At 44.3% G+C, this 25,947-nt stretch overlaps 1 protein-coding gene across 2 annotated transcripts in view; it reads right to left on the bottom strand.

The window, feature by feature from the left end:
• smg1 (SMG1 nonsense mediated mRNA decay associated PI3K related kinase) overlaps positions 1-25,947 on the bottom strand; it is a 70,653-nt gene that overhangs the window by 36,889 nt on the left and 7,817 nt on the right. For both annotated transcript variants that reach the window (XM_037793052.1, XM_037793053.1), the window contains exons 6-28: positions 23,988-24,201; positions 23,688-23,813; positions 23,516-23,588; positions 22,540-22,637; positions 21,131-21,304; positions 20,715-20,936; positions 20,072-20,173; positions 19,089-19,397; positions 16,777-16,907; positions 13,805-13,963; positions 12,986-13,104; positions 12,791-12,878; positions 12,605-12,706; positions 12,006-12,146; positions 11,502-11,728; positions 10,995-11,194; positions 10,638-10,799; positions 8,922-9,076; positions 8,670-8,803; positions 6,425-6,736; positions 3,758-3,899; positions 3,175-3,325; positions 1,217-1,337 (exon numbers count right to left, since the gene is read on the bottom strand). In XM_037793052.1, the coding sequence (XP_037648980.1) occupies positions 1,217-1,337; positions 3,175-3,325; positions 3,758-3,899; positions 6,425-6,736; positions 8,670-8,803; positions 8,922-9,076; positions 10,638-10,799; positions 10,995-11,194; positions 11,502-11,728; positions 12,006-12,146; positions 12,605-12,706; positions 12,791-12,878; positions 12,986-13,104; positions 13,805-13,963; positions 16,777-16,907; positions 19,089-19,397; positions 20,072-20,173; positions 20,715-20,936; positions 21,131-21,304; positions 22,540-22,637; positions 23,516-23,588; positions 23,688-23,813; positions 23,988-24,201 (3,662 nt within the window). The remainder of the gene's footprint in view (positions 1-1,216; positions 1,338-3,174; positions 3,326-3,757; positions 3,900-6,424; positions 6,737-8,669; positions 8,804-8,921; positions 9,077-10,637; positions 10,800-10,994; positions 11,195-11,501; positions 11,729-12,005; positions 12,147-12,604; positions 12,707-12,790; positions 12,879-12,985; positions 13,105-13,804; positions 13,964-16,776; positions 16,908-19,088; positions 19,398-20,071; positions 20,174-20,714; positions 20,937-21,130; positions 21,305-22,539; positions 22,638-23,515; positions 23,589-23,687; positions 23,814-23,987; positions 24,202-25,947) is intronic.

Here is a 25,947-nt window from a genome sequence, read left to right as displayed (position 1 = left end):
TACTTATTTCAACCTGGCCATGCTAGAGAGGGGGAAAACATTTGCATTGTGCCAGCTTGGCTCAATTGACCCTTCGCTGAGCCCCCCCCTGCCCACCGCTGCTACTCCGTCAAACTGTCAGAGCTGCCACGGAGCCCTCACTTTCACTAACTGCACTCCCTGAACAAATATCTCATTTTTGAAAAAAACCCCAAAAAAACAATTTCAGACAGAAGGGTCTATATCAGATATCATATATCAGAATGTCAAACTAATTCAGCTGCGAAAACTAGAGCCCAGCCGATACGGGATTTTTAGGGACGATTTTGATATTATATACAGTATATGAAGTGCATTCAGAAAGTATTCAGACCCCTTCACTTTTGTCACGTTGTGTTATGTTGCAGCCTTATGCTCAAATCGATAAAATTATTTTTTTCCCTCATCAATCTACACTCAATACACCATAATGACAAAGCGGAAACAGAATGGTGGAGGTGGCAGCATCATGCTTTGAAGGTGTTTTTCAGCGGCAGGGACTGGGCGACTGGTCAGGGTTGAGGGGAAAGCTGAACAGAGCAAAGTACAGAGATAACCTTAATGAAAACCTGGTCCAGAGCGCTCAGGACCTCAGACTGGGCCGAAGGTTCACCTTCCAACAGGACAATGACCCTAAGCACACAGCCAAAGACAACGCAGGAGTGGCTTAGGGACAACTCTGTGAATGTCCTTGAGTGGCCCAGCCAGAGCCCTGACTTGAACCCAATCAAACATCTCTTGAGAGACCTGACAATGGCTGTTCCACCGACAGTCCCCATCCAACCTGACAGAGCTTGAGAGGATCTGGAGAGCAGAATGGCAGAAACTCCCCAAATCCAGGTGTGCAAAGCTTGTCACGTCATACCCAAGAAGACTCTATGCTGTAATTGCTGCCAAAGGTGCTTCAACTAAGTACTGAGTAAAGGGTCTGAATACTTATGTCAAATTTCTAAAATTCTGTTTCCGCTTTGTCATTATGGTGTATCGAGTGTAGATTGATGAGGGGAAAAAAATAATTTTACCGACTTTATCATAAGGCTGCAACATAACAAAATGTGACAAAAGTGAAGGGGTCTGAACACTGTATATATGATTGACCTCCTGCTGTATTTCTTATTTGTCCTCCTCCTCTTTCTCTTTTATTCTTCCGCGATCTTCTTCCTCAACATGGCCGGCCCTGATTCACAGCCATAATTACCTTTGAGTTTGTGGAGGAGTTGCCTCTGGAACATGGTGTATCGGAGGGCCTGAAGGAAAGGCTGGACATCCTGTTGCTTACAAGAGGTCAGAGCCTCGCTGCACAGAGGAATCATACAGTCCTGCAAAGAACGCAAACAACACACTTTGGTCAGAAGTTAGAACAAGAGTGAAGTTTACTTGGGGTTAACACTGTACAAGACAACCAGAGGACTGCACTACGAAGCGAGTTCAACATACCCGGGGTATCTTCTCGTTATCTGGCTTCAATAACCCTAACAAACGAAATCCCCACTAAACGGTCCTACGACGGTAGTAATCAGTTCGGTAAATCAACCCCAGGGTTTCTCTATCTGGCTCTGAGCGCACACACATGTAAAGAGGCGGTGTTGGCAGCAGATGACCAATCACAGACATGGATAAGTCGACCGTCAGCAGAGCGGCACATTTTACAAACCGAGAGCAAAATATAATATTAGACAAATGCGAAGAAGTGAAACAGACTGAAATAAATACAGCTGCAGAAAGGATAGCTGGTTAAAAGATAAAATTAATGATGTGCGAATGCGTAAATTAACAGATTTATAATATCACTGATCCATCTAGAGAGACTAGATCTGATCTAGATAGTAGATCTGACTGCAGTTAGGCCTACACGTGTGTATTCCGTTCATTTAATGTGTTGCTTAGATGTATATAGAATAGAAGATAGACGATTAATTCCCTTGGGGAAGTTATGGCGTGTGTGACAATTCTAGCCTCATTTATTTCAGCTGCTACCCTGGCAGTGTGAAACAGACTGGGAGTCAGCAGGCTTTACTTTCATCTCATAATCACCCACATAAAAGTACTGGTAGCGAAGTAACCAAGGCTACGCATACAGTCTGCAGGACTGTGAGTGCAGTGTCTCACTGGCAACATAATATGCTATTAGACTACATCTACGCAGCACATTAATTCAACGGAATACACACATGTGACTATAGTCAGATCTATAGTGCTTTAGATGGGCAGTGATATTTTAAGCCTAAGCCTATACGCATTCACACATCCAGCTGTCCTCTCTGCATTTTGGCTCATTAAACTGTGTAGTTTAGGGCCTGGATTATGACTTTAACTTCGTATTTGTGTAATATCATACAATCCGCACACTGACCTCTGATTGGTCAATAGTGGGCTTGTCGCGGTAGTCTGTATCACACGGTGGTCGGCTAGACGCCAATTACATTACGTGCGCCCTCATCGGGACGAGAGAGAGTTGACAGACAAGATGACGCGAAAGCGAAAAGCAAAAGTGCCCGTCCGTTTGGCTATATTTCAGATTTAAACCCAACGCTATAAGGGAACCATAAAGTTAACAAGGTAATGTGCGCGGAGGACGGAGCGGTCACAGCCGGTGTGCGCTGCGGAGCAATGCAGGGTGGAAACCTGCGGCCCCCCCCTGCAGCGAAAGCTGGACCGGAGAAGCGAGACATACGGCCACCCGACGGTAAAGATCAAAGTAAGCGCGCTGCACATATCAACCGTCATCTCCGGTGTAATCGGTCACGAGTTTATTAACCGGTGGGGGAGTCAGTAGGCGGTGCTTTCATACGAGCTCGTCCGTTATCTACAGAGCAGGTTATGTTTGCAGCGGTAAGAAGCGAACCACCGTCGTAGAAAGACCCTGGAGGGTTAAACCTGAAGTTACCCCGTTAACCCCAAATGCTGCTCGTATTACAGGCCTCAGGGCTTAGGAAGCAACGCACTACATTCATCTGACAGCAGTGTCATTATGTCGTGTTTAGAAAAGCATGGGGGATCTTTGGTCCTGCTCTTTTTTTCTCTCTTCATAATTCACATCCTCTGGTGTCCAAACCAGTCAACACTTTAGGAGAACATTTGTACCAACATTCCTGGTGTAATTGCATTCCATTTATATCACATATAGTCACATGTAAAAACTGTGGGTGTACACACTTCTTGTCCAGCCAGTGTGTTCTCCAGGGTGGCGGTGCAGTGGAGCTGCAGGGTGGGCAGGGTGGGCAGGGCATCAGACAGCGTGAGAGTGGACAGGCGAAGAGGACCCAAGCAGATCCGTCCGGTCTGTTTCAGGCAGCGCACCAACGTGCTGTAACATCACATCATATCACATCATTCATTAAGACACTGCACAACTCTGGCGTGTCAAACAACAGCTCACACCAGTATTTACAGAGCAAGTCCAACAAAGAGAAAAGCTCTCTTCTTGGTTTCAGTGGGGGGAAGGCTTCTAGACCTTGACAGACCTTGAACCACAGGGACCCCGAAAGCCAAAACAGTGAACAGTTTTTAGACTGTTTGTTACAGAACTATGCTATTTTTCATGTTTCCAATCAAGTGCAACACTACGATGGCCTTCTAGAAGATACTATACAACCAACCGCGGCGTGGTCGGACAGCACGCCATACCAACTAGTTCTGTTCAATCATAATGGATCCCTGAGCCCTTCAGGACCCGATTCTGGTTTCTCAAGAACTATGATGGGACCTCAAACACACAAGTATCCGTTTGAATACTCACTCTGGATTGGCTGTGGGCCTCTGTTCCTGCTGTTGAGTTGCTTTGGTCATGGCGCTAACGGCGCTGCGAAGGAGCTGCACCTCGATGGCTCTCTGCAGCTCAGTTGGATCTGGACTCATGGAGGGCAGAAGCCTCTTCAGATCTGACAAACAAACACACCATAAACATGTTTTTGAGGTTAAATGGTAATGTTTGAAGAAAACTTCTGAAAATGATTTCACTGCACTATTTACACTTACTGTTCGAAGCTTACAATGTATGATACATTGATTTTGATTTTATCATTATTATTGTGTCATGCATGACTAATATGCCCAGCCCAGACGGGCTTACAAGACACCATCATTTAGACAATAAAGAAAAGACAAAGGCAGAAACCAGAGTAGCGGTAGATAATTACAAATAATACTAGACCAGGGGTCAGCAACCTTTACTAGCAAATGAGCCATTTTAAAAAATCTGTCTGGAGCCGCAAAATGTATTTGAGCCTCATAATGAAGGTAACACCACCTATTAAAAGTCTAATGCAGTGAGGACTAAAGTACAAACGAGAGGCAGGACACTGAAGAATCGTTTTGAGGAGATTTGGCTGGAAGCTCTTTTCAGCAGGAGCTTCCAGTGTATGTTCGTTCTGGAAATGTCTTTCAATTACTTTTTTTAGTTGTTTGCTAATTTTTCGCTGCAGAAAGCAAACAAATCTGTCCATGCACTATTAACCTCTCCATTTTCCTCCAAGAATTCTCTTTTTTTGGGATTTGGAAACCTACTGTAGCTAGGGGAAACTCTAGACTAGCCAACGCTGTTGAGGATCGGCAAAATTAGAGAATAAGTGCCAGGGCGTAGAAGTACGTAGGCTATGACACACAATGTTAATTATTCAGTGTAAATGCTAGGGATGCGCCGATCCCACTTTCTCAGTCCCGATAGCGATACCTGGGCTTTGGGTATCGGTGTATCCCTAATATAGGCTACACATTTTTGCAATTTGAGAATGTAAGAATCACTTTAGGCCTACAACAATGATTAATTAAAGTTAAAATGTTAAAATGATTAATTTCTATATCATTTTTTGTCAAAACCACAGGGCGCCACTGGAGAGGCTAAAGAGGCGCAGGTTGCTGACCCCTGTACTAGACAAATAAACCATCCTGACGTTTTTTTCCAAGTTTGAGAAACAAAAGTAGCCGACTTATAAGCATTCAAATTAAGTAGCCGTTCCATTTTGTCATCATCCGAGCACCAAAACATTTTGAACAGACAGATTTTGAAATAGATGTTCATAATTCATCATAGTATGGACAATACAAAAGAAAATGTGATTCATTTTCAACTTCTCCTAACTCGCATACTTCGCACAACCTGTGTGATGCTTTTAAATCTACTGACTTCAAGGGCCAGAGGAAGGATTCCTGTTCTTAACTGTGCAACTAAAGACCTTTGAGTCCTCCATAAGTTTGCTAGAACATCAGATTCAGCGCCATAATTGTGCTCGATTTGAATACACACCAATCAACCCTAACATTAGGACAGCATGGGCACCCTGACCGGTCTGCGGCTACGCAGCCCCATATGCAACAAACTGCTCCTCACTGTGTGTTCTGACACCTTTCTATCAGAACCAACATTGACTTTTTCAGCAGTTTGAGCTCCAGCAGCTCTTCTATTGGATCGGACAACACGGGCCAGCCTTCGCTCCCCACGTGCATCAATGAACCTCGGGTCTGACCCTGTCTCCGGTTCACCGGTTTTCCTTCCTTGGACCACTTTTGGTAGATCCTGACCACTGCAGACCGGGAACATCCCACAAGAGCTGCAGTTCTGGAGATGCTCTGACCCAGTCGTCTAGCCAGCACTATTTGGCCCTTGTCAAAGTCGCTCACATCCTTACGCTGGCCCATTTGTTCTGCTTCCAACACAAAGTTCAGAATGTTCACTTGCTGCCTAATATATCCCGTCCACTGCCATTGTAACAAGATAATCAATGTTATTCACTTCACCTGTCAGTGATCTTAATGTTATGGCTGATCGGTGTATGCTCAGAATTTTGGTTTCAACAATATATCTTTCAATATATTGTAATTCAGCTTCCTCAAAAATAGCATGAAGTGCTGTAGCCCATGGAGCATTATGTGATCTACTCCAAAGAAAAACCTTCTTATTCATCCTGTATTCTGACACGTTAAGCAAACGATTCCACAGCGATAAAATATGGTGAGTCTGTCTTGGTAGAAAAAACACACTTTTAACACAACGACACTTCATGGTTTTCATTACTGAAATAAAAAGTTGGATCGGCTGAAGGCCCGGGGGGGGGCACCGATCGATACAGACTTCGCAGACCCAGATTTAATGCCTCCCCTCCTACAATTCCAGACATTTTTAGATCTTGAATATCAAAATCTATAATTTATGGGCGGCTGGTTAGCTCAGTCGGTAGAGCGAGCGCCCATGTAATGCCAAGGCTGAGTCCTAGCAGCGGTGGACCGGGGTTCGAATCCGGCCTGTGGTCCTTTCCGCATGTCATTTCTCTCTCTCTCCCCCTTTCCAACACTCTATCCACTGTCCTATCAATAAAAATGCTTAAAAATCACCCCAAAAAAAAATAAAAAAAATAATCTAATTTATGACGCTTTAAGACTTTTTCAGGATCCGTGGGGAGTCACTCACCCAGCTTGTCCTTGGTACTGGAGAGCGAGCTGCAGTCCTCTCCGGGCAGCAGCTCCAGCTGAGCTCCGCACTCCGCCAGATCTCCCTCCTCGAAGCGGCTCAGAGCCTGGACGTAGTTGAAATCCGTCCTCAGGTTGATGCTGACGGGATTGGTGGAGTTCTGCTTGAGGGCGTTGACGGCGGCCTGCCACTCCTTAACAGAGGCCCAATCGCAGAGCGCCACGTAACACTGGCACGCTTTGTTGGCCAGGAAGTTGATCACCTCGGGGGAGCACTCGCCGGACTTCAGCAGCACCGTCTTCCTGCTGTCACCTGTTCAGAAGAAACACCCCCGCCCCATAAAAACACTTTGAGCAGCAGTCCTATGATCTTTAAATTATAAGACAAATAATCATCAAGAACATTCTTTAGCCATGTCAACCCATGTCTGACTATCGATTCCTCTTATTGATGCTTTCCCACAGTTACACGCATGCACAATGACGCACGCTGTATCATGTTTCAGTTTATTTAGTACCGGAGACACGGTGAAGAGAAAAGGCGCTCAACAGCGTGGCGCTACTAAACCTGAGAGGATGCATCCTATTTTTCCCTGATTGAGCGACACTGTGAACAACAAATCTGTGTTGAAATCAGCAAGAGGAGAGTTAGTAACGTTAGCTGTTAGCAGCCGGTTGGCAGCACAGTCCTGACTGGATAAATACCGGAGATACGAACGTTAACGGAGGTGCCATTGAGTTATTATTATGAGGCGTTCAAAGTTGGCTCAGGAAAAATGACTTATTGGGCGAAGGTAAATTACAACGTTATCATGATGTGTTCAAATGTAATCTCGTAAAATCTAGTTTTTGGTGAGAAACTTGAATAAATCCAGTTGTTTGAAGGAGATGTTTGCACATCAATATAAAATAGATAATAGAGATAATTATGACCTGTTTAACTTCCTAACACTAGCTCTAAGCAGCTTGCCAAGATTTTTTTAATCAAAACAAATATTTAAATAATCATGATCATTTGAATTGTGTGTTTTTATGCAAACAACCACTATAGATGACAATAACAAAGTACAGTACAGTACTGTGTACAGTAGGCTACCCTTCCTGCCCTGAAAAATAGGGCTTTTTGGCCCTGCAGTGTATGTTTTTATAGTTTGGCATGCTGGGGGATTCTCTGTTTTCTTAAGTGTTGTTAATGGAAACATTACTACCTAAAACAGTCAGTCCTGTACGGTTCAAAAACTCTTGCATATAGTGTAATTTTCTTAATAATATGCTGTTTGGAGTGATTTTCAGTATATTAATGCTGAAAAATAAGCGTGCAGTATGTTTTCTATAAATTAATGAATTGCTGGTGGCTTCGTGCTCACCGTTGTCTCACACATACTGTCTGTCAGCACGGCGTAAGGTTAGCGAGTGTCCGACAGACCGTGTGTGTGTGTGTGTGTGTGGCGGCGGTGAGTATGGGCTTGTCGGTAGCGTTCTAGCTGTGAACGTAGCAGTGTGTGTACAGTTTATTTGACGATGAATAAATGCAACAGCTCCTCGAGCCGACTTCCTGTATCTGCAACGCCGGCTCAGACTCTCTTAAGGTGGGCTGTTAAGGTGGACCAGCTTTTCTCCAAGCCGCTCCTCTGAGATTTGCTCAGCTTTTTAATTCATTTTTTATATATATATCTTTTAACCGTTTTAACCGATAGCGTTAATCGGTTAAAATTCTTAATGTGGGTTAACAGTTGAACGGTTAATTATCAACATCCCTATTACCTGGTATACTTGACTCCTGCAGTACCCATTCAGATTCCCCCAACAAAGTCATTGAGAATCGGAATAGTGCCTTGCTCAAAACACTTGACTCTGTCGCTCCTCGGATGAAATCAGCACCCCGGTTTTCAGACACTCATGCACTCAAACAGACGTGTGGAAAAGCTTGAGCGCGGGTGGCATTTGACAAAACAAGAGATTGCTCGCCTTGCCTGGGTCGAGAGTTTTAGGAAGTAAAACGTACAACTGACGTGAACTTCTAGCTGCTAGAACAGCATATTTCTCTCATCTGATTTAACATTAATAATAAAAAATAATCCACGGTTTCTGTTTGATACGGTCGCTAAACTAACACGGAATATCTGTAATCTTCAACTTCATCTTTGTATTCAATTGAAATTTAAGGGTGAAAATGCAGGTGAGAGCAAACACACGTTATCATATAGCAGTTGGACTGCATTTAATGTGGATATCTGCTGGTTTACCGTTGCTGGTGTGTTTGGGGCTGCTCGTGTTGCTGGAGAGTTTGAGCAGACAGCATTCAGAGCTCTTGATGCTGCAGTCCATCCCTGTGACTGCAGACAGCTGATCTTGATACTCCAGAGCTGCCTTCTCAAACCTGCACACAAACACTATTTAGTAGAGAACAACCAAATAAATGGAGCAAAGTCGGATGAGTTAGTTGAGTATTTGGCTGAGCTGTGAACATGTGTGGTTTAAAGGGCGGCGTTGCTTACCGTCCCTCAGCCTGCAGGGCGACCGACGACAGCCAGCCCAGACCCCTACCGGTGGCGATGAGGCTCCAGGCTGCCAGGCCCTGGATGGCCTCAGGACAACGCAGCTCACACAGAGCCTCCACCAGCAATGTCAGAGGGACCTCCAGCTCTGGACCCTGATGTGCAAACAAAAACATGCTATTCATCTAACCAGCCAATACTATCAAATAGACACATGCCTGTATCCTTCCAAACATAAACACAACACAACATTTGATCGTAGAGCGCATGTTGCTCACCTGAAAGGTTCACATAATAACTAGGGCTGTCAATCGATTCAAATGTTTAAATCACGATTAATCGCAAATATATTTTTCATCTGTTCAAAATGTACATTAAAAGGGAGATTTGTATATTATATTATACTCTTATCAACACGGGAGTGGACAAATATGCTGCTTTATGCAAATGTGTGTATGTATTGATTATTGGAAATCAATTAACAACACAAAACGATGACAAATATTGTCCAGAAACCCTCACAGGTACTGCATTTAGCATATAAATATGTGCAAACTGCAGCCCAACAGGCAACAACAGCTGTCAGTGTGCTGACTTGACTATGACTTGCCCCAAACTGCATGTGATTATCATAAAGTGGGCATGTCTGTAAAGGGGAGACTCGTGGGTACCCATAGAAACCATTTACATTCACCTATCCTGAGGTCAGAGGTCAAGGGACAAGCATGACATGGTTGGTAACAATGGATTCTTAAAGTTTTCTAGTTTCATATGATGTCAGTATCTTCACTTCACTTTGCTTTAAAACTGAGCCCGCTACGACCTCCGACAGATCGATTGCATTAATGCGTTAAATAAATTAGTGGCGTTAAAACAAATTTGTTGTTATCGCGTTAACTTTGACAGCCCTAATGATACCCCTTTCACACCGAGGACTCAACCAGGGTTGATTGGGTGTCTGAAAGGGTTAACCCGCGTTGATCGACTCCCGCTTTGCGACCCAGGTCGAGAGGTGGGTCGGACCAGAGTCGATTTCGATGTGAAAGGCACGCACCAGGGTCGCTAACAACCGGGGCGGGTTACAAATGGGGACGCAAGGTCGTGACGCAACTGTCACAGGTCGCCGTGGCTCAAACCAACGGTGCGACGGCAGCGGGAATGTTTTCAGATACAATTATATTATCGAGCAATTAGCAAACTAAATTAAATATAAACTGATTTTATTACATTTGGACAAGCTCTTACATTAGTCAACAGTTGCCACATGCCCAGCTGAACAACTCTAGTAGCCCTACTATAGGTAAATATACACTTCAGTCTTCAATAGTTTCTGTAGCGTATATTATCATATTAGATAGCACAATGTAGTCTAATATATGATAAATGTACTGTGATGTAAGTGCTGATGCTATGCACAGTATGACATCATTAAACATTTTACAAGGGTGAAAATGCTGTACGTACTATATTTACACCATATTATCCCCAGAGCATGCATCATTCTGTGATATTTGACGTGTTTGCACACATTGATGATGCCACTATCATCCCCTCTCTAACTGGTATGCATTGCTCCCGGGTTGTGAGCCAGGTTGTATCTGAACTGTCATGACCAGGGATTAACCAGCTTGGTTTGAACTGACAAAAGAAGGGTTGAACACGGGTCAGATAACCCTGGTCCGACACTGGTCAATGGTTACGAGAGGGATAACTGACCTGGGAGTTGCTGTTTTTAATCTCCGTCAGCAGGTCGAAGCCGTGGCGGATGGTTACCGCCGGTTGGCCGGACAGAAGGCCGACTCTCATGAGCGCCAGGCGGATCCTCGTCAGCCAGTCTTGGCATGTCTGACGGTTGGTGTAGAAGAATGTCCTGATGCCCTGAAACACAGAGGGAGGGACTCATCACATTATTTATGGACTATTACTGAGGGTAAGTGGTTGTCATCCTGAACATTTGAATGACTGCTTTTCAAATGGTGCTCCCTGTTCTCAGCACTCCTTTACTGACAGTAGGACATTTTAAACACTTCAATCTTTAAGCAGCGGTGGAGTGTGGAGCTTTAAGTTGCACACCTTTGGTGGGGCAGTGAGAGCGTTGGCGCAGCCCTCGTAGGCGTTGTACATAAGCTTCTCCAGGTTCTCCACGTACTGGAGCAGCAGAGCGAGGCGGAGCTGATTGGAGTGGTGGCCGTCCCCGTCGCCTCCGGCACCGGCCCACGCTCCAACATCCTGCTCTGGGTTCAGACTGTGGGCTGCCAGGCTCCGGATCATACCTGAAACACAGAGATACAGGAGACAAATAAAGGAAGGCTGCGGTGCACCGGGGGCCCCGATGTTAAGGCGGCGCTTTGCTTCATGTTCAGCAGGTGGGGGAACTTTGTTGATCTCTGGTCATTTCTCAATTCTCTATCTAACATATTCAAAATCATGATCAGCTTTTTAAGTTAAAATTTTTACTTTTTTTAGATTTGATTTGATTTAACTACAATGGCACTTGGAGAGGGCAGACCTACAGTCGTAGATTCGGCGTGAAAACCAAACTAAGTTCCAGTCGCTGTGAAGACGAACTGGATTTTTTACCTTCGATGGTCTGGAAGGTGTCCTGAGCTCGGCCCAGCGGTGTTCGGAGTTTGGACAGTACGGTGAACTGTGCGGCCTCCCACACCGCCCACTGCCACAGCACTGCTTCGGTTTTCAACAGCACCCGCGGAACCACACCTGGCTTGCTGCCGTCTGCACCTGCCCGGCCGTCCCGTTTCTCCAGCCGCTGGCAGCTGTAGTACAGACGCTCAAGCCAGGGATCCTTGCTGTGGATTAGAGAAACGTGAAGCTCAGCATGAATAACAGGCTTGTTGGAATCCGTGACCCTGACTGAGTTATTCAGAAACATGTAGAACATAAGCTGGCATTTGCATCCTGCCATAATTACAAATATCTTGTTTTGGTTGTGGTTAAAACTATAACATATTCGGGAACTGTATGCTGCCATACAGAGGCGGTCTGACCCTTGCTGTATCTATCTCTGTCCCCGGGACTGTAAGAGAGAAGAGTAATTTGTGATCGCTCTGTCGATGTGACATGTACCCTCCCCGGTGCAGGACTCCATATAAGATGAAGCTGATGAGGTCGCTGAAATCCTGGGGGTGGAAGGTGCTGCTCGGTGCTCGGCTCATGTGGTGGCGGACGGCCAGTGAGATCTCCCGCATCTCAGGGTGGCTGTGGTTACTGTGGACGGACAAAAAAAAGAAAACACACACGCATGATTAATAAAGTATATACCCAACTCACTCACTCATCTTCAACCACTTATCCGGGGTCGGGTCGTGGGGGCAACAGCTCCAGCAGGGGACCCCAAACTTCCCTTTCCCGGGCCACATTAACCAGCTCTGACTGGGGGATCTCTGGTCACTGGTTTACATTTACATTACAGACATTTCTGTTATTTATTTATCTTTTATTATTGACAATATGCCAGTATTTGAGTGCCTTAACTGTTAAAGAATTATGGCCAATGAGCAACTGTAGAATGTGAAAAAAAATCGTACAGAACCCTGACCCCAAATACCAAGGTACACACCGTACCGTTACACCCCTAATAAATACAAGATGTCAAACAGATTTGGTGTGTGGAGAACAGATCCATTTTACTGTAGAGGCCCTCCAGTGCTGCAGTTAAGTCTTACCTTAAAGCCACATCCAGGGGGATTGTCCTGAGCAGCTTGCCATAGGCCTGCCTCACCCTCACTGCTGAGTGGACCAACTGGACTCTGGACACATCCACACACCTAACGGAAAGCGCAGAGCGGTAAGAAAACATCTGCCTACTTTACAGATCAAATGTTTGAAGCACTGCCTGAAAGCACTCTCACCTCTGCAGCAGCTCGGTGGACAGAGATGAAGAGAGGACCTGTAAACTGAGGCAGGTCTGAAGGCAGATACTTTGATCTTCATTAAGACCTGTCCACAGAAAAACAAAAGAAGGAAAAACAAATGACTAAGACATGTCCTGTCAGCCTGTGGAAACACACATGGTGAAAAAAAATCCTGGACATATTGGGGCTCACCGTTAGCCAGCAGGCCCCTGCAGAACTTGTTGAAGGAGGGCAGGGAGAAGAGAGGGCTGTAGGTGTCCGACCTCTTCATAAGCACAGAGATTTCCTGAGCCCAGGTCAGCAGCAGCCTCCTGACGAAACCAACACAAAGGTATCATAGCAATTGTATCCGGGGGCGATGCATGGGTCAGGGTTTTTATTGCTTTTTATTATTTATTATATGCGTTAATCATCCAGCTGAATTTGCGTGTCGCGGTGTGTGTGTGTGTGTGTGTGTGTGTGTGTGTGTGTGCGCGCAACATGATCTCACAGAAATACGTGAAATAACCACGACCTCTTGACAGCGCATTAGGTAGTGGTGATGACACGGAACGTGTTCAAATTTTGTGCCGCCACTATGGCTGGTGTGTGTGGGTGTGTTTGTGTGAGAGAGAGAGAGAGAGAGAGAGAGAGAGAGAGAGACAGAGAGAGAGAGAGACAGAGAGAGAAACAGAGAGACATAGACAGAGAGAGAAAGAGAAGGTGATTACTAATTGGACGCTTCAGCCCGTTGCAGCAATACTAGGGATGCTCATTTTGAAAAATTGTCTTAACCGATAACTGACCCTCGTTAACCGATTATTAACCGTTAACCGACAAGATTTGTGCCTTGCGTCCTGTGTGTCTGCCCGACGTAACGACGCTCTGTCTGCCCAGATTGACAATAGCGATTGCCTGATAAACAGTGTGTGTATTTGTTCTACGTTAGCAGCTCTAGCATTGCCTGTGGTATTCCAATTCTAAGTTCATGATTGAGATTTTGTCGTGGTGTAAATTGGCATGATGAAGAACCTGGCCTCGGGGTAGAGGTGCTCCTTCGCCAGCAGACCTCCCAGAAGACTCAGCAGCGTGCTGAAATGTTTCTTCGTCGCTGTAGTCACGGTGCTGATGACGGCGCCATCGAACAGGGAGGGAGAAGATGACAGGCTGGAGGAGATGAAATGATCGTGTCTGGAAAAAAACAAACAGAAAAGACACAAGGCCGGTAAAGAAGAGTAACCAACGGAGCAGCAAGAACAGCTTCAACACGTTACTAATATTCGGTGCTTTTACTTAAAGGAACAGTCTGGAGCATTTTGGGATCTATTAGTAGAATAGGAATATAATATTCATAACCACGTTTTCATTAGTGTATAACTGACACTAAGAATGGTTGTGTTTTTGTTAGCTTAGAATGAGCCGTTTATATCTACATAGATAGGGAGTGGGTCCTCTTCATGGAGTCTTGGAAAGGGAGGAGTGACCAGCGGGATATTCAACCACACCACTAGACACTGCCTAATCCTGCCACTGACAGCCTCCATGGATTTTTTACTAAACAGCACTATGAGGATGGGTTGCACTAAAAGGATTCATTTGAACGCTGCAATAATGTTAAACATGAAGTTCGGTTTAGTCGTCATACAACGTGTCTGAATATGCACCCTGGTCACTTTTTACGTGAAAGTCACGATGGCAATCTTTACCAGGCCAGAACTGTGACATTTCCATTACTCTTAATAATGCATTTATCACACCAGTACAAGATGTCTCTCTCTCTGAAATTAACCTTATTGGGGCCGACGTCATGATTACGTCACGGTGTTAGCTGGAGGCACAACAAAGGAAAGACTGCAGGCAACACACAAATCACCTCAGAGTAGTGGGCTAAAGTTACACATCGAAAATGTCATCTTACTGTGTTGTTGGGTGCCACAATCAAAAGAATATTGCTCTGACTCGAAATTCAATGTTTGACATGAAAAACTGTGATTCGAGGTTCCAGCGAGCTACAAGATCAGCGATTTGCTGCGATCGCCTGTCTGATCAGCTGTTCGCTGACTTCGCCGTGTGTGTTAATGTGTGTGGAGAGCTCCGACACAGGGCAGAGGGAGAGGATGCAGCTTTAGCCCCGCGGCCCATTTAATAACCGGTTTCATTAACCATCCCTAAATATAAGGATTTTTCTTATTCATCGCATTTCAGACAGTCTTTTGGGATGTGTTCATCGCGCATGCTCATATTGCGATGACAATACGATTTATCGGTCCGCCCTATACTCAACGGCGGACAAGCTAGCAGCTGGTGGAAGTCTCCAGTGACACGCAAATGAGTGCACGGGCAGAGCAGGCAGGTAGGTAGACGGGTAGCTCGTCCAGTCATTACACTCGGGCCAAATGAAATGATTGGATGGGTTTATTACAGTCCTGTGACAGCCACAGATACCGGATCTTTTTCCTTTTTTTTTTGTCAGAGCATTCGATTTATTGATTGCTGATCGTGATGTAATGAGACTTTGAACAAAAAATATTTCTAAAATATTTACCAACCCTGCCTTTAATGTTAACTTTGTCAAGTTACGCTTGCGGTCCCAGAGAGTGAGTGACTGTACATATTGAGAGAAACTGAGAGGCTCAGTCCTGACCGCAGCAGCCCGGGGTTCGAATCCGACTTGTGGCCCTTTGCTGCATGTCATCACCTCTCTCTCTCTCTCCCCCTTTCAATACCATCTCTGTCACTATAAATAAAAAGCATAAAAGCTCAAAAAGCTTAAAGTGTTCAGAGAATTAATCTGCCTCCACTTAACGCTCCGCCCACAAAATACATCATAATGTTTACTGACAGAAAACTCTATAAAACTCTATAGCAGGTATGGGCAAACTACGGCCCGCAGGCCGTGTACACATTAGGCTTTTTAATCCAGCCCGTCGAATATTGGTACAAAATTGTCCAAATTATAGTAAAGACCGCATTCATTTTGCCTTTTTCCTGCAATACCCGGCGTTTCAGTTGATCCCACTCCCCAGTATGAACACTCTAATAGCACTTATTTAAAAAATTAAGATCTATTTCGACCTCACTCTGACCGTCACCACGGTCTTCACCTTGAATGAAGCCATTCTTCTTCCTGCCGGCGGGACCACTGTGTGTTATAGCTCACCCGGTAGAGCAGGCGCTCTTACCGCGGTAGGCCGGGGTTCGAATCTACCTTTCAACACTTTTTATTTAGCCAAGGTTTTTGCCTTGTGTTCCCCCTCATGTTTAAAAGGGCGTTTTCATTTTCTTTTTTCATAAATTACTGTTTTTCCCTTAAACCTCTGTGCGCAGTAGGTGGGATTGGTTTAGAATTGCCACAACCAAACTGACACCAAACTTTGATGCACTGGCAAAAAAGGGTGACCAACAACACTGTTCCCACTCAAATTAAATGTAAGTTTTCTTTACTTTTTAGTTAATGGCTTTTACTTGTAATTTATATTAGCTCACACAAACACTCTCCATCCATCTGATACTGGCCCGGCCCGTCTGTCAAATTTTAAAACTCATTGTGGCCCCTGAGCCAAAAAGTTTGCCCACCCCTGGTCTATAGCAATGTCCCTGCAGAAATATACAGCCACGTTTGGCACAACAATGCACTGCAGTCTGTTTTTTCCCCTGCTCTGTATTTATTTAAAAATTAAAGGTGCTTCGATGTTGAAAAAAATTGAAGATATGTCTGTGTAGAGGGATGGCAAAATATATATTAAAATCAATTTTAAATGAAATCTGTAACGATACAAAAGCAAAGAAATGCCGTCATGGTCTGAAGACTTTTAAAAGTAACTATTCTTCTAGCCATTGTTTTCTACAAGGTTTTGAATGAGTGACAGTTCAACTCAATATGCAAGAAAAGTGCAAATGGATAAATAAAAACTAATTGAGGCCACTTGGTTTAACAATAGGGGTGTAAAATTCAGAATGCTGTACTGGAGGGCACAGTACAGGTGTGTGTGTGTGAGTATTACCTGGTGCAGTGGGAGTACAGGGTGTAGAGTACAGCGTACTGGATGGCGGGGTAGTAGACCGCTAACTCGGAGTGGACCAGCATCAGATTTTGACTGAGCAGAGCGAAGACCGTAGGAGACAACGCCCACATCTAAAACAGATGAAAAACATTTCAACATGAACACGCATGGCCACATAAAACAGCAGTTCATCTTCTCCTGGTTGCTGCTTCACAATTAACAGCGTTGCATCAGGACAATGACGTGACAATGTGCCTTTGTGTTAAGGTGAAAGGTCCAACAAGAATTCAAATTTCATCTGGTGATTATTTGATGTACTTCAGTGTACCAGTGAAGCATACGAACTAGCGCTGCAACGATTAATCAATTAGTTGTCAACTATTAAATTAATTGCCGACTATTTTAATAATCGATTTATTGGTTTGAGTCATTATTTTAAGAGCAAAAATAAAGTCTAAATTCTCTGAATTCTCTTCAATGTGAATATTTTCTGGTTTCTTTCCTCCTCTTAACTGAATATCTTTGAGTTGTAGACTAAAAAAAAAAGACATCTGAGGACGTCATCTTGGGCTTTGGGAAACATATTTCATCATTTTCTGACATTTTCTAGACCAAACAACTAATTGATTAACCGAGAAAATAATCTGCAGATTAAATCGACAGCAGGATGCAGATATGGAGATACAGCTCGAGAGCGGAGACCATGATGGACAATGTACGATAACCATTTTAGAGTATTTCGGTTTAGTATCCGTCTGCGTCTATTCGTTAACCTAAAAGAAGTGAAATCAACCGAGCTCAGTGCAGGGCAGAGGTCGCGTTAACCGAATATTTTCCATCCATTGATTGAATTTTTAACCCTCTGACACCCACGATCCCGACCGACATTACCGTCTTTAAGAAGCAGTAGCAGGCTCAGTCTTAAAGCTAGAGTGAAGGTACTGGTATGCCCACTTTAAGATTATCAAACATGCAGTTTTGGGGAGATTTCAACTGTGCTCTGGAGTCCAGTATAGACCGATCTGAAGGGTCAGACTCGTCTCACACCCAAACAAAACAAGACCCTTAATCAACTGATCCAAGATTTGAATTTGTCTTCGGTTTGGAGGTCATTTAAACAGGTCTCCAGAGAATGTTCTTGTTATTCTGCAACTCACCAAAGCCCCTCAATGTATTGACTATTTCTTGGTTCTTACCCATGATTCCCCAGAATTGCAAGCAGAACTTTTGGTCCTACGGACACAATATAGTGAATCATCGAGTGACTAGACAGCCGCTAGCTTCCTCAGATTAAAACAAAGTTACTGTGATCAGGGAGAAAATGCAGGTCAGATATTGGCTCGACGTATCAAAAAAAATTATTAAATCAATTAAAAGGTAAAATAACAAATGAGCCCTCAAAAATAAATAATGCTTTTAGAATGTTTTATAAAAAAAAACATTATACATCCGAACTAGGGCTGTCAAAGTTAACACCATAATAACGCAATTAACGCAAATTCATTTTAACGCCACTAATTTATTTAACATATTAACGCAACTTGCGATTTTTACCTCATAGCGGGCTTAATTTTAAGGCTCGAGTGAAAATACTAGAAAACCTAAGGAATCCATTGGTACCAACCATGTCATACTAGCTCATCTCAAAGGAGATTAAACAACGCTCCAAACTTGCGCTAAATATTGACGAGAAAAAACTATTAAACCTTACTTTTCACACTTTTCACACTTAACACCCAGATAACAAGACGGAAAATCCCTTGTGGGCTTAAGTCGTGTAACCTGGGTATTCATCCAAGTGATTTCATCACTAAGAAGAGTGACTGTGCATTGACAGATCGTGTCTCTTTCAAGTATTTGAAAATATCTGGGGGAGCTTCATGGAGTTTTTAACACAAAATGTTTGGGTGGGGGCGGGACAAGTGGAATAAGATTAAGATTTCTGTACATTGTAGTTACTGGAACATCTGTATATTCACCTTTGACATACGGACAACCCAAAAACATAATACCTCTGGCCATGGCTGTCGTGATGGGTAATAATACATTATGACAAACGAGAAATTCTAACGCAACCACAGGTGCACACACGGTTGCTCAAATGAGAGGAGAACTGGCGCCGGACTGTCCTTTTCTTGAGAGGCAACCAAGGTATTCCCATATGTTGTGGCCTGTTAGTAGCTGGTATAGCCAGAGGGCACGGCTGTATTTAAATCCCCTACACCTAAAACAAATCATTTTACTAGTACTACCTGTGCCGTGACACCGGCTGATTGCTCAGAGTAACGGTAAAGAAAAGCACAGTGGCTCACCCCAATGAGAGAGTTCTTGGTGTTGCCGATGGTGGTGAGGGTGCTCAGGTTGAAGATGAGGGTGAACTGGGCCTTCTCCAGGGGTAGGGTCAAGGAGGCGAAGACGGGGTGCTGGATGCTGGGGCAGGGGTCTCCGGCTGCTGCTGCTGGGGCAGGGGCGGGGGCCCCACCGTCGGGTTCCAGGGATACCGTCAGGCTGGACAGGGCACATGCCATCTCACCCAATACCATTTTATAAGCCGCCTCCAGTGTTGGAATGTTTTTCAGGCCTAGCAGCGCCTGGTACACACCATGAACAGCTGACATCACCTGTGGAGTCCATGCGCACACACAAACACAAATATTATATATGATTTAGCAAATGTTTTAGGACATTAAATCGTTTTATTTTCATTATCATCCAACCCAACCGCAAGCACAACTAATAGCAGTTGTAGTTTTTTAGCATTTATTCACGGACAAATAAACTGTACACACACTGCTACACCTACGTTCACAGCTAGAACACCACCAACAACCTCACACTCACCACCAACACACACACACACACACACAGTCTGTTAGAAACTCGCTAAAGTTACGCAGACTACGTGTGTGGCGGCGGTGAGCACGAAGTCTCCGGCAATGCTAGAGCTGCTAACGTAGCACAAATACACACACTGTTTGTTGGACACTCGCTAAAGTTACGCCGGGCAGACACACAGCTGACAACCTGCTAAACTAAACTAAATGTGCGGTGGAGACTTTTACTGGGAAAGTGGCTGCATGTCCGCGACACTACACGCAGCATCGTAGCTGCTAAGTTAACGCTCCCGGACGGTGAACTGGAGACTCCCATCAACCAATATCTGTTGTGCTCCTGCAGCTGGTACACCGCTGCATGCGAGGCACAAATCTTGTCGGTTAATGGTTAATAATCGGTTAACAAGGGTCGGTTATCGGTTAAGAACATTTTTCAAAATGAGCATCCCTAACTTACGCACCTCTTTCTCTCGATGGAAGCGCAGCTTCAGCAGCTGGGAGTCGGGTGCCAACAATTTCTCAACAAAGGACGCAGGAAGCTTTGTGTTGATCTGGTCCACAATCTGAAAGCAAATGCAGGGTCAAAATGACTTCAAGGTGACTCGACTTGTTGGAGAAAAAAAAAGTTTACTGGTATTCTCTATCTGGAAAGCCTCTCTGAAAATTGTATGGCTTTGCAGGAATTGTCAGGGAGGACAAGGATATCCTCTTAGAAATAAAAGATGAGTAAGGTGCATTCACACCAACATGTCTGAAAGTTACAGGCATACACTTGCAAAATTAAGACTGAAAATCTGGCCTCACTTCTCTGATAAAATGGTGTTACAGTTTGGTAGGAGGAGGAATAATGTTCAAATCGCAAAGGTAAAAAGCCCCACGATGTTTAAAAAGGTGTATAATTATAAGCATAACTAAATAAAGACGGGGCACACTACACTGAAAGTTCCAGTTTACAATCCATTGAACCTGGTCCACCTGGCTTAGAGTGTGTAACTAAAGTGTAACCGGATTTGTTTGCCGGATGACTAAGATGAGCACCGTGGTGGTTTAGATCAAAGCGAAACAAACTGAAGGTGTGATCAAACTCTGAAAAAGACGCGTTACCATAGTGACGAGGCTGAGCACTGCCAGATTGTAGTCCGGGCCGCAAGCCCGGCAGCAGTCGAGCTGGTCCAGGCCGTAGGTTAGGACAGCCTCCATCAGCTGACCACTGGGCTCCACGCTGGCCAGCAACACGCCCACGCACTCGTTCCCTGCAGTGAGAACCGGCTCAGAGAACTGAACCTGCTTCGCCGTAGTCACGCAGGCCAGAACCCGGTTCAGAACCTGAGGAAACAGAACAGAGAGAAAAAAAAGTGCTAGTTTTTATTAGTTTTTTTAACCAGGCAATATGGTTTCAGTTTAGCTCTAGTTTTTCTTAAAGGATAACGTTAGTTTCAGTTTACTAACAATACTTTCCACAGCTTGTTTTGGTTTTAGTTGACTCCCAATAACCCTGGCCCCTCAGTTAGGTGACTTACATCGGTGACGTAGGCCTCAGTGATGGGTGCTCCTCTGATGGGGCTGAATCGCTCTCCGATGCTGCGGACCACTGTACTGAAAACCCTCAGCAGGGCTGCAAGCTTGGGCAGTGACACCGAAGGTGGGGGGATGTCTTCATCCACGACCTCGCCTGACATCACGTGGTTCAGGTCCTAAAAAGAGCACAGACTCAGTCAGGTCTTTGACAAAATCTCTCATCACTAAAATAGTTTGGACAAGATTTCTTGAAGATCTTCCAGTATTTACAGTGGCAATAGTGAAAACATTATCTTGCTTCTTCTCAATTCAAATTAGTAGAAAAAATACTAGGGGTGTCACGATTTGATTTCAACACGCCATTGTTAGATTATGGAGTCTTGATTCGTAAAGATCAACAGATCATTGGTTTTATGCCCCGACAACTTTTACACTTTCAAATTCTTCTTTAAAAAGGAGAACTGAACTCTTTAAACTGAACTTTTTATTTAGAAAGTGTTTTGAAAATAAGATTACGACAGTCTACAATAGTTTATAAAAAACATATGCAGTACATACTGCGTTCCTCAGCAGTATGCAGTACGCAACGGTTAAAGTGATTTATTTTGCAGCATGCTAGACCAGGCTTTAGCCTTTAAACCAGCTCTTAAAGCACTGGACAAAAGAAACAAACTTTACCACTATTGTAATATTGTCAAAAAATACCAACTTCGATTTAGTCGATTTATGTCCTGTTTGTTTACTTTATAAGATACTGCAGGTTTAAACTATTTATTCTAACAGCTCATGGTGAAGTGAGACAAACAGGATCATCAACGAGGGGAGACGGGAAATATAAAATATTGATCCACAATTTACTCAAACTGCTTTTTCAGTTACAGAAACAAAACAGTGGACTGATCTCCCTCCAGATATTACAGTAATATATTAAAAAGGGTCATGTTTTCTCAGCAGGTTAGGGACCCCGGCAGGTGCTAGCTAGCTGTCATGGCAGTTTGTGGAGCTTCTTAACTCCGACAACGGTGGAGCAAATGTTCGATTCGTCATCTAATATTGCAATACTGTCAATATTCAAAATCTACACTGTTGATTTCTCGCCTCAAAAATGTTCAGAAGTGAATTTAGTGATGATATAGCTACGAAAAATGTAAAAAGAAATAGCCTGGCTGCTACTGCAAGTAGTGCTACAAGTGTGCTGTAATCTACAAAAATATGGATTTGTTGTCATCTACTCTAACGCTCGTTTCTCCTTCTATCAGCTGCTCTGATTCAAACGTGCATGTAGACTGAAATTCAACCGTGGTGTTGTTCTGTCGGGAGATGCGGCGACTTAACGTTAAACCAAGTAAGACTAGAAGAGCTATGAGTCAGGAAACGTAAGTAGCTAACTCAGACTCTGGCCTAACTTCACCTCTGCATATGCCTCCATATCCTCCAAGAACTGTCCCAGCAGGGTGGTGGAGAAGGTCAGGTCTGCCACCCAGAACTGCTCCAGACTCTGTAACCAGCCTGAACAAGACAAAGGGAGAACAGAGTGGCAGTTAGAAAAAAGCACTGGACATTCAAATATTCCTTCTAAAAAAGAAGCACATATGTCTGAAGCTGATGAACAAAATAAGGTGACGGCTGGCTGGAGGGAGATCGCCTAAAAGTTGTTGCTGTTGGCTATGTTGTAAAGTTATTTCCAGTAAATATCACGATATAAAACAGCAAGTAGTACTCCCCCATCTTTTAAGTTACATCTCCAGTCTGATCTGAAGCTCACAGCTGATGGGTACGTGGTTTGTTTACATGAGGTAACGTAACGCTTGCTGTAAGCACACGGTGTCTCTCTCTCTCTCTCTATTTGGCCGAGTTCTCTCCATCATTACGGTTGTTGTTGAATTATTCCTTGTTCAGCTTGATCCAATGTTTACATTTCATTATAAATCAATAAAAGTGATGTTGTGTGACTCCCTTCGTGCGGTGCATTCAGTGCAGAAGCTCAGGCCACGCAAGAACGTATTGAATATTAATTATCAGATTTGAATGTCTGTTTTTTTAATTTAGAATTCAAATATATATTCTAATCGCTACGCTGCCTGTGTAGATAGCTGTACTGATTGATATCGAAGCGTATCTGAACCGTCAGATGAGACGGACGACTGAAAATCACCTCCTATGTACACAAGCCATTAAATGCAAATGTTCAATTAATTCAATCAATTAATCAATCCACAGATGGGCAGACAGGAATAAACAGGTTTACAGCAGGGAAGATGTATGTGGTAAACAACACAAATGTCAACCCAACTTTATTACCAGCAGACGGTGCTGAAAAAGTTTGCGATCTTAACCCCAGGCACAACTTTCAAAATCTTTGAGTGCCAATAAGAAATCCAGCTGACCTGAAACTTGCTGAGTGAGTGCCTGCTTCTGTGTGTGGTCAATGTGCCACCCCACCAAGATGTCCACTGTGTCCTGTGGAAACACACCAAACACCATTAGTTGACCCTGTGAGCCTCACACACACATATGCAACAACACTCATTAAACAATAATCCCTGCTGAAACACTCACCCTGAAGTTGGTGCTGAAGACGTGCGGGTAGCAGCGAGCTACCTGAAGGATACACTTCACACTTTGACACAGCAGCTCTGGTGTATCCACGTTCTCCAGGATGGACTGCAGGTTGCTCATCACCAGCTGAAAACACACCAGAGTCCAGTCCAGTCCACAATTCAGTCCAGAAAATCATCCACCTACCAGGCCCCTTACCCGGCACCGGCCAGTCTACACTTACCACGTTCTGTACTAGCGTGATGCAGACCTTTAATAACGTGCTGGCCTAGCCCAGAGCTACCTTCTGTGTGTGGTTACCTGCATGACGTGAGAGAAGGCCTTCCTCTCTCCTGCAGCCTCCAGAGCACGCTGCGCTGCCACCATGTACAACAGCTTCACCTCGTCGCGACCGCTCGAAGTGAGCTTGAGAAAGAGCCACTTGAAGATGCGCTCGGCCTCGTAGCTGAGCACCGTGCAGAGGAGACCCAGGCAGGCTGCCGCGTCCTGACGCAACTCCCATAGCAGCTTACTGCTGCACACGCCAACAACACCGGGAAGGAGACAACATGTTAGAGACCGCGCGGCATATGGAACTAGCAGAGTGCAATCATGGTTGCGATAACAGGGGGTGCATTAATGATGGGGTGGAGGTAGGGCTGGGCGATATGACCTAAAATGTATATCACGGTATTTTTTTTTTTTGCACTGACAGTATTATATTACGGTATTACAAAATTAAAAGGGATACTCCACTAAAAACAATTCCACCTCTTTTCTTTTTATTGGCAATGTAAGGGGACATATCTTAAGAAAGACAACAAATATTGTGTTTATTATGTGTTTACTGGCTCCAAATTAGATTGAAAATGAGGTCGACCTATAGGCCTACAGGTGTTTTGGGAGGAGTAGCCTGCCTGTCTCCCATAATGTAAATGTAATGTGATTCAGATTTAATAATAACAGCCATGCTGTTGTTTTGAGTTGTGTGCGAACTGTAGCCGACTGCTGAGTTACATGTTATTTCTCGTAGGGGTGGGCGATATATCGAATATAGCCTCTGTTAAATTTCACCCGGCCTCCAGCTCTCGACAAAACTCTGACGGGCGTCTTCACGGAAAACACTATTTTCTAACAAGCATTGCACTTGATGGATTATTGTCATTTGTAACTACATTAGCGGCATTACGCCGTTGTGTTGGCGCTGTAACAAACAGCAAAGTGAACCAGAGAAGACGCTGAGAGGAAGAAACAAGCAGAGTTTGCAGAGCGGGAGCAGCAGTGTAAACAAAACACTAAAGTAAACACAACTCCTTTTCCCTCCCGTTCGATGTTTTAATATAGTTTTATATCGGCAGTTGGCGTTTATAAATGCCGATGCAAGCGGGGTGGTGGGGGGGAGCGGCTTGTGGCTCGGCAGGGTTGTTGAGGGCTCGCTGTTCCTTCTCTTCGCTGCGGGGAGGGGCGGTCCCCTGCTCCGTACTATAGTACAGTACTTGAGTAGCCTACAGTCCACCACTGCTAGAGCACGACATTAAAATTGTTCCAAAAGAAATAACAAATGAATATAATCAAGAATGTTTTAATGCAGACATACAGTGTGCTGCAGGGACTACAAGAATCATCATATTGGTGTGATTGTGTGCATCAAAGGGTTAAATTGAGCATTTATGAAGTGCTTAGAGGATATTTGAAAATATCGTGATATACAGTATATCGTGTATCGCGATATAGCCTAAAAATATTGCGATATTATTTTTAGGCCATATAGCCCAGCCCTTATTTCACGTAGGCATATTTACTCGTTTTATTATTTCAAAGTTTTTTATACCTCTTTTCACCACAGCCAAACTGGGAATGACATTACATTTAAAAGAATTTACATCTTTGAAGAAACAGAAAGCTGACATAACCTTTTACATCTTAACCCACATGAAAAAAAGAGTTTGACAACATACAGCGGAGACGCTGTTGGACCGGTACTGTACAGAAGACACGTGGACCGTGAGCAGCGCGGCTCTGCTGCGAGCGGCTCATTTAGAGATTTGCCGCGTGACGCCTATTTTTTTCCGCGTGATGCGAGCAGTTCTCAGCAAAAATGGAAAGTGAGAACGATCTATTGAGGGCTGGCAGTAGCAGCAGCAATGTGTGGACGCAACACGCGTACGAGCGGCAGCAGTTGGCTGCAGCGCCGTGCTGCTCACCTGCTTCCGTGACGAAACGGCAGTAGCCTGTATGTAACTATAGACAACCTGTGTAAGTGTGACGTAGTTTATCGGGT

This window comes from Sebastes umbrosus, chromosome 14, assembly GCF_015220745.1.
Source record: "Sebastes umbrosus isolate fSebUmb1 chromosome 14, fSebUmb1.pri, whole genome shotgun sequence".
Lineage (NCBI taxonomy): Eukaryota > Metazoa > Chordata > Actinopteri > Perciformes > Sebastidae > Sebastes > Sebastes umbrosus.
The sequence above is the reverse complement of the archived record's forward strand: the minus strand, read 5'-3'. Positions and strand labels throughout refer to the sequence as shown.